At 56.9% G+C, this 10,912-nt stretch overlaps 1 protein-coding gene across 1 annotated transcript; it reads left to right on the top strand.

The window, feature by feature from the left end:
• Positions 1-32: 32 nt before the first annotated feature.
• Positions 33-10,453, top strand: TK1 (thymidine kinase 1). Its single transcript, XM_042915909.1, has 7 exons — positions 33-268; positions 373-404; positions 1,788-1,898; positions 4,321-4,414; positions 8,917-9,006; positions 9,386-9,505; positions 9,631-10,453. Exons 1-7 carry the CDS (start codon positions 203-205, stop codon positions 9,829-9,831), a joined length of 714 nt encoding a protein of 237 aa, XP_042771843.1. The 5' UTR covers positions 33-202; the 3' UTR covers positions 9,832-10,453.
• The last annotated feature ends 459 nt before the right edge of the window (positions 10,454-10,912 follow it).

Below are 10,912 nucleotides of genomic sequence, written 5' to 3'. Positions count from 1 at the left end.
CCTCGGCGCTGCCCACTAGGGGCGGGCTGCGGTCAAACCTCCCGCCAGTCCGCGGCCGCGCGCTGATTGGCTCTCGGGCGCCGGCGCCGGCTCCCGATTGGCCAGCGCGCCGGGGATAAAGACGGGCGGCGCGGGAACCAGCTCCAGGCAGCTGGGCGGTGACACCTGAGGGTCCCTGAGTGGCGAGCTTCCTAGGGGCGCCATGAGCTGCATCAACCTGCCCACCGTGCTGCCCGGCTCCCCCAGCAAGACCCGGGGGCAGATCCAGGTACGGGGGACAGGTCCCAGCACGCGGGGGCCGGGGCGGGGGCGGGGTCGTGGCCGGGGGTCCGTGTGCAGTGGACTCCGAAGTGACCCCGCTTTCTCTCCTAGGTGATTCTAGGACCCATGTTCTCGGGAAAAAGGTAATGGCCTCGCGGGGCCAGGGCGGGCCGGGACCACTTCCTCCTCCACCCCTCCCTCCCGAGGGTCTGTCCTCCCCTGGCGCCTCTTGCGGGCCTGTCCCCCTTCTCGGACAGCCCCCCATCGTGCAGTCCCCCTAGGTCAGCCGCCACCGCCCGACCGCGCTTTCCCGCCCAGGATGCCGCTCCGCCCTTGGATCCGGTCCTGGAGGAGGCTCTCCCTCCCAGCCCGCCCAGTTTAGGCCCTCCCATTAGGGTCCGATAACCACCCGCGCAGCTGGGTGCAGCTGCTGACCGTTTGGCCCCTCGCTAGAGCCCTCTCAGAAAGGGGCAGCCAGGTCTCCTAATTTTTTTTTTAATTTTAAGTATTTAACATTTTTTAATGTTTGTTTATTTTTGAGAGACAGGGAGAAAGAGCGTGAGTGGGGGAGGAACATAGAGAGAGGGAGGCATAGAATCTCCAGCAGGCTCCAGGCTCCGAGCTGTCAGCACAGAGCCCCACACAGGGGCTCCAACCCACAGACTGTGAGATCATGACCTGAGCCGAAGTCGGAGGCTTAACCGACTGAGCCACCGAGGCGCCTGTAAAACTTTAAGTATTCTAAGTTTAAGTTTATTTCATTTATGTATTTATTTATTTATTTAGAGAGAGAGACAGAGTTAGCATCAGCAGGGAGGTGCAGAGAGAGAGAGAGAGAGAGAGAGAATCGCAACCAGGCTCCAGACTGTCATCGCAGGTCCCAGTGCCGGGCTCCAACTCACCACCCAGGCGACCATGACCTGAGCCGAAACCAAGGATTGGTGCCACCCAGGTGCCCCTAAAAATTTAACACTAAGGAGTCAGGCCAGGGGACCTTGGCTCCCCCGATGTGACAGGACCACTAGCTGACCTGGTGGGCTGGTGAGCCCCCTGAGTACCTCCCTCCGCCCTGGGGGACAGCTGCGGTGACGCTCAGGTGGGCTCTGGGATCCGGTGGCAAAGCGCCCTCTTTGGCACAAAAAGATTTTGTGACGTCAGTTAAGACTCTGTGAAGACCTCTGGAGTGAGGTTACTTTGGACTCCTCCCCTCTGCCTGTGGCCTTTGCACTTCTCTGCCTCCTCCCCCGGCCACCTGGGGGGTTATCCCTCGCCACCCCCCACGTGGAGAGCACGTCCTGCCCCGGCATGCCTTTATTATTCCTGGGCTCCCTAGGGACGTACAGTCTTGATGTCCCTCTCGGGTCTAGACTGAACTCTCAGAGCACTGGCCCTCTCTGTCGTCACTGGTCTTTCTGTCCAAAGGCGCGGGCCTCAGGCTGCAGACCCCTAGACGGTGGTGGGGAGCCCAGCTTGTGCTGATAGAGTCTTCTTTGCCCCCTCGTAACCGCTGTGCTCTGTTCTTGCAGTACTGAGCTGATGAGACGGGTCCGTCGCTTCCAGATCGCCCAGTACAAGTGCTTGGTCATCAAGTACGCCAAAGACACTCGGTATAGCAGCAGCTTCTCCACGCACGACCGGTCAGTGTCTGCTCTCTTCTGTCCTCTCCTAACACCACCTCTGGAAGCCGGGTGGAAACTCACGGGGGCATAGAACATACTGTCAGAGCTCTCTTTAGCAGGAATGGGGGCTCGTGCCGACCGTGCAACTCGGCAGACTTTGAGGGCTGCATGGCAAGGGATCTCGGGCCTTGGCCTCTCACAGGATTCTAGCCCCGGGTTTCTTCACCAGGGGAGATTTTGCACCCCCTCCCCCCCTTCCCAGAGTCCATTTGGCGATGTCTGGGGACGTATTTATTTTTCACAACTGGAGCGGGCTAGGGGTGGCTGTTGGCGTCCGTGGCTAGAGGCCAGAGATGCTGCTGGACATCCCACAATGCACAGGGCGGCACCGCCCCTCCCCCCTCCCCCAAATGTTGATCCTGCCCCAATTATCAACAGTGCCGTGCCCGGGCTGAGGAACCCTGCTCTGGAGGTTACACCTATACGGTTGCAAACCGGTTTTGTTGGGCCTGCACGGGGCTTTTTATGTAACTTTTCAGTTGCCCTGCCCTGGGGCTGATTCCCTGTGGCCTCGTGGCTTTTGTGCATATCCCCTTCTCTGTTTATCTGCCTGCACCTTGGGATCATTTCAGTCTGCAACCTGAGGTGGGGGGTGGAGGGTTACATTTAGTCTTACTCGGGCCTGTTCCTTGCTGCAGATTGGGGCCTGACACTTCTGAGCCTGGGACATCGTCTCTGCCCTTTGGACTTGGCCACCTGAGCTGAAGGCGGGGCTTGCAGGCTCAGAACCGCCTGATGTGTGGCTTCAGGGTGGGAGCGTGGGGTTTTCGGAAGCCAGGCGGGTGGTGGGGTGGACAGTGCTCGGGGTTTGGAGTTAAGTGCCGGCATTTGCATGACCATTGCTTCCTGGCCGTGCTGTCTGATGTAGGCCATGTATGTCTTCCAGCTTGCTTCTTTCTCCCTGCCTTTTTTTTTTAATGTTTATTTATTTTTGAGAGAGAGAGAAAGACAGGGCACGAGTGGGGGAGGGGCAGAGAGAGAGAGAGGGGGACACAGAATCCGAAGCAGGCTCCAGGCTCCGAGCTGTCAGCACAGAGCCGAATGTGGGACTCGAACCCACGAACTGTGAGATCATGACCGGAGCTGAAGTCGGACGCGTAACGGACTGAGCCACCCAGGTGCCCCTGCTTCTTCCTCCTTAAAACATGCACTGGGCAGGGGAGCATCCAGGGAAGTCCGTGAAAGCAGGAGGCAGTACTGTGCAGTGATGAGAAGTCCCATCAGATCAGGGTCACATCTGAGCTCTGCCTGTCTGAGCACAGGTGCTGTCTAACTCGGGCTGCAGCGGCTGGGACTGAGCCCCTGGCAGGAGTGACAGTTCCACACACCCTGCCCTTGCCCGCCCTCTGGTCTTCTCTATTTGGGGATGAAAGGGGGAATTTAAAATGCAGGGAATACCACTTCATGCTCTTCCCAGATCTTGGAGTAGAATTATAGCACGGTAATAACTAAGCAGTGGTGGTGTTTTATGTTTTTCGAAATACACCTACAAACTGCTGAGCTTTAGTTAAGTACCAGCAGGAAAAGTGAATACAAAGGAAAACAACACTGTGGAAAACAAAGACGCTATTTAAGAGGACAGAGAAAGGCATTTCTCTTCAGAAAGGGCCCTGGGTGTGGGAGCAGGATGGGGTCTAATGCCCTGGAACATTCCCACCCACATGTGACCTTTCACTTGCAAACCCTTCTGGATACGACTGTCCCCGCAGGGCACGCCAGGCAGCCGTGGGACCTTAGATACAAATCTTGGCTCTGCTGGTTAACAGCTCTGTGAGCTTGAAGAAACCCTTCAATCTGCCAGAAAAGCCAGATGGAGGGAACTCTAGAGAACTGAAGGTTGGGGTTCCGGACTTATCTCTGCCAGGATACACAGGGCTCCGAGTCTGGTGCTAATGTTTGGCCCAGGGCCACGTTGGACTTCCCTGGGCACTTTTGCCTTTCATGGGCCCCTTCCGCCATAAAAAGAAAGAAGTAAAAAATTCTAGTTTGTGACTGCATTGATCTAAAGACATCTGTAATGCAGGCTGAGTTATATTTACTTATTCCTTTTCTCATTTTTAAAACAAATTAAAGCCTTTCGTCTGCCCCGGCCCACTAAACCAAAGCGGGGAGGAGCTTTTGAGTCTCAGTAAAGCTTTGTATTGCGCGTTGCTAATTTCTAGTCCAAAGCATCCAGTGAAATAGCTTGTGTTGAATAACTCGTTTTCCAAGCATGGGCCTTTATTCTCCCCAGATGCCCTCCCACAGGCGCTAACTTCACGCTCCAGCCAGACCGTGCCGCGTGATTTGCGGGTAGGGCGGTCACGAGAGTTGTTCCCCGGCCCCTGCGTTCAGGTCTCCACTCCCTTGCCTTGCTCACGCCCTGGCTTTCTCTCCCCAGAAACACCATGGAGGCACTGCCAGCCTGCCTGCTCCGGGATGTGGCCCAGGAGGCCCTAGGCGTGGCTGTCATAGGCATCGACGAAGGGCAGTTTGTAAGTTGGTTTGTCCTGGCATTCTGCCTACAGACTCCCTATCTGTCCCCCACCCTTGTCCTCTGCTGGTTTGGAAGGTATTCGTTCTATTTCTGATCTTTTTTTTTTCTTTTTCAGTTTTTTTTTTTTAATGTTTGCTTTTTTTTTTTTCATTTTTTTATTACGTTTCTTTATTTTTGAGAGGCAGAGAGAGAGAGTGCGAACGGGGGAGGGGTAGAGAGAGAGAGGGAGACGCAGAATTCAAAGTAGGCTCCAGGCTCTGAGCTTGTCAGCACAGAGCCCGATGTGGGGCTCGAACTCACGAACCATGAGATCATGACCTGAGCCGAAGTCCAATGCTCAACCAACTGAGCCACCCAGGCGCCCCAATGTTTGCTTATTTTTGAGAGAGAGCGGGACAGAACACGAGTGGGGGAAGGGCAGAGAGAGAGGGAGGCAGAGAATCCCAAGCGGACTCCAGGCTCTGAGCTGTCAGCACCGAGCCCGACACGGGGCTCGAACTCACAAACTGTGAGATCACGACCTGAGCCCAAGTCCGACGCCCAACTGACCGAGCCACCAGGCGCCCCTCAAAGACTCTATTCGTTTCTGGGATTTCTGGTTAGTTCTCTTTGTGTAGCTCCTGCTCTAATTCACATATCTTCATTTTTGTTTGCGGATTTACCGTTTTTTGTTTGTTTGTGTGGCGGCTGCTGTCCCTTTCCTTGTCTTTCCGAGAATCTTGTGTTAAAGGCTTTTCCAGCTCACTCTTTCCCTTTCTTCCGGAGTGCACTCTCTGCAGGTTGTCTTTCGTAGTCTTGGCGTCTTTCGTCTTTCGTGTGCTTTGGGAGTTTTTGTTTCCGCGAGTTCTTCTGGAATGAATGAAACTGCAACTCTCTCCCCACAGGGCTCACTTCAGCCCTCCGGAGGGTTCTGAGTGCGTCTGTCTCCACCCAGTGCACTCGTGAGGGTGACGTGAGCTGCTGTAACAATCAGGCCCAAAAATCTCAGCAGCTGAATAACATAGAACGTTATCGTGAGTCAGTGATGGGGAGGTCTGCCGATGCGGCTTCTACAATTTCCCTGGGTGGGCGTCCTGACACAGGAATTGCGCGAAGGTGGAGGGTCCCCTGTACTGCCTATTTATTCTACCTCTGTGCCCTGAAATTCTTCTGTGTGTGTGTTTGGTGAGTGGGTAGTGATTGCTGCAGGGAGAACCCACAGCGTGGGAACCAGGGACCTCTCACAGAGGGAGCCGGAGAGGGCTTGGGCTTGTGGGGGATCATTTTGGGGAGGCTTCTAAGAGGCTGGCCTGGCTCTCGATTCTGTGCCCTCCGGAAGGGAGTAACTGACCGGCCTCCTCAACCTTCCTCCTGGGCAGGAAGGGGGAACGTGTGGTCCTCCGTAGCCTGGACAGTGTTCACGTCCGTCTCTGTGCTCAGACAGGATTACGGAGGGTCTTGGTTTCATCTTGACCCATCCCAGTCGAGGAGTGGCCTTGCCGGATGCGAATGTTCCGTGAAATGAATTTCGCTCTATGTGGTAACACCGGGGCCCAGCTGCCAACGCCAGGCCAGCTCCTGCTGCGGGGGCTGCTCTTCTCTTTTTGCAGCCCAGAAAAGCAAACGAAAACTCATTACGTGTTGGTCTACATCCATCTAGTCTTTGTGGATGTATATTTTTAAATAGCGCGAGCTCCATCGGGTGTTGGATGTCCGTGACGGATCGCGGGAATCTCCCGAAGCCAAGACGACCCTGTATTTAGCTAACTTGATGATACATTATTCGTAAATAATAAATAAGTAAATAGAGTGGGCTTCTATCGCATGGTTGACCATTTACCCATGTCAGCAAATGTGCAATATTCATTCATTCATTCATCCTAAGTATTTTCTGGGCTTGTGCCCCATGCCAGCAGTGCTCTTGGTGTTGGGGGGGTGGTACAGCCAGAGTCTCCCCCCCCCCGCCCTTGAGCATCCTTTCTAGTCCCTAGTCTAGTCTCTCCTTTCTAGGGAGAGAACGATGTCCTAGGTCAGGTGGGGACAACTGGACAGACGGGCAATGTGAAGGGGACGGAGCTACGGTGAGGCGGTCAGAAAGGGGTCTGAGGGAGAGCCAGGGAGTGAGCTGCTGGCCGGCTGGGTGTGTCCAGGGGCAGGATGGAGGCAGGTGGCTCTGGGCAGGCTAGCGGAGAAGACTCGGGAATTAGCCTGGGCAGAGCCCGCCAAAGGGCGGCCCCGCTGACGGAGGGCGGATGACAGGACAGTGTGACCACTGGGCCTTTGCAGAAATCCCCAGGAGAGAGGGGAGGAGTAAGGGGCAGGTGGCAGAGCTTGCACGCATGTGCACACACACACACACACACGAACACACACCCCAGTGAAAGTTTGTCTCATCGCTGCTGTCTGATGTCTGTGTCCATGTTTATGGGTTACTTGTATTTACTTCTCCTTTTTCCAATGGCCTTTGAAGGGCTTCCACTCATTTTTCTCTTGGTTTCTCCTTTCTCCAGTGGACCTGAAGTGGCCAATGCCACTTTGTCACATGGTCTGCTTCTTTCTTCCCTGTTTATTTGCCCCGGAGATCTGTCTGTGGCATTTCGTTTCATGTTTTACCACTCATGGCCAAATGTTTTGCTTTGTCACATCCTTTATCCCTGGCTTCTGTGGCCTCTGCCCCTTCAAGGCCGGCCTGTCTGCCAGGAAGCAGAGGCCTGGGCTGGGGCAGGGCCAGGGGTCATTGGGCTGCACATCTCGAGCCAGCCGGCTCTTGGCAGGAAGACAGCAGCGGTGAAAATCCACTCGTAGGCTTCCTAATCTCTTCTTTGGGTTCTTTCCCCTTCATGAGAACTCATTCGGGAAGTGGCTCATTGAAGGTCGCCCGGAGGTGTAGAACGGGCCGCTGGACTCGGGTGGGCAAACTCGTCCCCAGCAAGAAACCTCCCGGTACTTTCCTACGTGATTATTTTTGTCTACCAAGAAAACCTGAAATTTACTAAGTACTTTGAGGTTCTGTTTTAAAGTATTTTTCTTTTGAGGTTGTTTATTTTGAGAGAGAGAGAGATAGCACGGGTGGGAGAGGAACAGAGAGAGAGAGAGAGGATCCTAAGCATGTTCCACCTTTCCAGCTTGGAGCCCGATGATGTGGGGCTCGAACTCACGAGACGGGGAGATCACGACCTGAGCCAAACCAAGGGTCGGATGCTCCATAGACTGAGCTCCCCAGGCACCCCGAGGTTCTACTTTAAGTGTAACCTGTAATATTTTCCTAGGGCTGCCCTAACAGGTACCACAGACCAGGCAGCTGAAACAGCAGGAATTGATTTTCCCAATTCTGGAGGCCGAAAACCCGACATCAGGGTGTGGGCAGGCTCCTTTCCCTCTCAGGGCCCTGAGGGGAAGGGTGTGCCCGGCCTCTCTCCTTGGAAATACATGGAGACCGTTTGCTTTGCCACAACTTAGGGAGGGAGGCGTTTACTGGCTGAGAGCTCCTTGCAGGCTGGGAGCTGCATTTCTGTCACCTGTGACGGAGTGGGGACACGTGTATGACGGTGCAGGAGTCGTGGGTGTTTCTGTAGCTCGGGACTGGCCAGCCCCACAGAGGGGAGCCACGTCTGGCTTCTTCGGCCGAATCGTCCTTGAATTGCTCGTGATTTTTCTAGCCACCTTCACGGGACCTGTCTTGCCAACTGTCCAACTTGCCAACTGTCCAACTTGCCAACTGAGGTGTCTCGGTAACCTCGCACCTCGATAAATGCGCCAGGTCAGGCCTGATGGCTTGGAGAGAGACCCTGCTGCCCAAAGACAAGCACGTGCGCGTTCTCACAGCCCGAAGACCAATCCAGACAGACTAACACAATCAGCCGAAGGCAGTGGGATTGACCAGGGACAGCTCGCCCGAGCATCTGCAGAAGTTGTGACCTCACCCTGGGCCACTTAAAAATGACAGTCGATTTACCAAGTACACGCGGGGCCCGCTGTGGCGTCCTGCTCCGTAAATGGCCAGTGGAACCCCGACCCCTTCTCGAGGCAGCAGATGGCACATTATTCCCTATATGAGTGCCTCCGATCCTTAAACAACACCGAGGGCGGTCCTTGCCATTTCTAAGGTTCAGAAACGTGAAGTCCTTGCCAAGGTCACCAAGCACACGCGTCCCACCAGAGCAGGGTTCAAGGCAGGCAGCCCTCTGGCCTGAGCTTTTGGCCACCGCGGTTTTAGACCGCCTCCAGTGGGGCCACATCACCCGGCGACAGGTCCGTGGTGCTGTGCTGGGGCCTGGAGCCGACCTATTCTGTCCCGGAAGGCTGGTGGCCGGTGAGGCGGCCTGGGTGGTTGTGGGTGCACATGGCTGTGTGCAGTGGGGCAAGCACAGGAACGCCGGTCTCCTCGTCGGGGCACTGGCGGGAGCGTTGGGGTCGCCCTGTTCTCATGCTCCACGCTGACCGGTGGCAGTGTCTCTCCGTGGCTGCTGCAAGCTGCTCGGGGTGGAAACCCACTGCCGTCCCCCCTCCGCCCCCTCCCAGTTCCCAGACATCGTGGAGTTCAGCGAGACTATGGCCAACGCCGGGAAGACCGTGATTGTGGCTGCACTGGATGGGACCTTCCAGAGGAAGGTGAGTCATCTGATCCAGGTCTTGGGAAGGGGTCTGGAGGGAGAAGGGGGCCCGGGGAGGAGCAGGGACAGCCCAGCTAGCCTTTGCTCTCAGCGCGGTGCCACCTGGACGACCGGGGCTTAGCCCTTGGGGGACACTCTGAGCGGCTCAGGCTGAGCCGGGCACTCAGGTGAGCGGGACCCAGGCCCCCCCGGGGTTCGCCTGGGAGCGAGTCCATCCCAGTCTGGGTGCTGGGGGTGTTGCAGGGGACGGCACTCTGGGGAAAGCAAGGTCAAGGCAAAGTGCCCCTGTGTCCGTGCTTGTGAGTCAAGGGGTTGCAGGGAAAGACCCGCCTGGCGAGGTGGGTGCGCCCAGAGGCTGTCTCTCCCCCGGAACGTAGGCCTTCGGGACCATCCTGAACCTGGTGCCCCTGGCGGAGAGTGTTGTGAAGCTGACGGCGGTGTGCATGGAGTGCTTCCGCGAAGCCGCCTATACCAAGAGGCTGGGCGCAGAGAAGGAGGTAGCCGCCACCTGCCTTCTGGCGGGGGGGTGGGGGGGGGTGGCAGGGGTGGGGGGGGTGGCCCGGAGGCGCCCCGCCCCGCCTCCGCCCATTCAGCCCATGGCTCTTTGCATCCCCGCGGCCAGGTCGAGGTGATCGGGGGCGCAGACAAATACCACTCCGTGTGCCGCCTGTGCTACTTCAAGAAGGCCTCGGGTCTGCCCGCCGGGCCGGACGGCAAGGAGAATAAGGAGAACTGCCCGCTGCTGGGGAAGCCGGGAGAGGCCTCGGGGGCGCGCAAGCTGTTTGCTCCGCATCAGGTCCTGCAGTGCAGCTCGGCCAACTGAGGCGTGGGCGCCTGGGGAGCGCCGGCTCCCTTCCCGCTGCCGCCCCCTGGCGGACGCTTGCAGGACTGCCCCCGCCCTCGTGCGGCGCAGCCTTTCCAGAAGAGGAAGTGGAGGGGGGTGGGGTGCGGGGACGGAACTTTCGGCGGCGGTGCGCTTTCCCCGGGCTGGTGGTCTGCACGTCCCGTTTCCCCTTTCCTGCCCGCCGGCGCTTTCTTGGTTCCCTTCCCCGCTGCGGATCCACTCCTGAGCTCAGGGTCTGGCCACCCACCGCGGACACCCGCCCCCTCCTCCCGTGGGGTGAGGGGCCGAGCCACACACTGGCGACACTACCGCTGGCCGCTTCTTCCCCCTTGTGGCTTTCACTGTTGAGTTTCTGTTCTCGCTGGGAAGTCCGTTCCCCAGTTGCTCTGGCTCAGCACAGTGTCATCCCACGCAAAAATTTCTGTTGGCCTGGAAAGGGCTCCTGGTCCCTCAGGGTGGCTGGACTTGTGCCTTCTGGCTTCCCTTCGGGCTAAAAGCTCTTCCCTCTCTCTGGTGGTCATTTTCTCCAGAATTACAGCTTCTCTCACATGAGGGACACTTACCCTAGTGGGGCCCAGATCCCAGGGGCTTATCTTTTAAAGGGGGGGGGGGGGTGGGTAGGGTGGGTAGGGGCAGAGGTAGCTGGGGACAGGGTCTCTGATTCTGTTGTGTGTGAAATTAGTAACTAATATTAAAATTTACTGGTTGGTGGGAGCACACGTGTCTTTAACAGCCTGGGATGCCCTGGGTCTCCCTGTCGACAGCTCTGATGGGACCATGGGTGGGGATTTCTTTCCAGATCTTTTTTAGAACTACTTGCTGGTCTCTTAGCCACAACACTTTAACTGAGAAGCGCCGCGAAGCGCGTCCTAAGAGGCACATTTGCTTGCTCTCCTGTCTGGACAGGTTTAGGACAAAATGGGTGGACAGAGGAGGCTGGGGCCCGGGACGGAAAGACAAGGCTATACTCGGGGCTGCCCGCTGGGGCTGTGGGGTCAGGTTTTGTTTGTGAAACAGACACTTGATAGTTCGGGAGCCCAGAAGACTAGCTCAGCTGTAC

The sequence above is a fragment of the Panthera leo genome, chromosome E1 (assembly GCF_018350215.1).
Source record: "Panthera leo isolate Ple1 chromosome E1, P.leo_Ple1_pat1.1, whole genome shotgun sequence".
Taxonomy (NCBI): Eukaryota; Metazoa; Chordata; class Mammalia; order Carnivora; family Felidae; genus Panthera; species Panthera leo.
The sequence above is the reverse complement of the archived record's forward strand: the minus strand, read 5'-3'. Positions and strand labels throughout refer to the sequence as shown.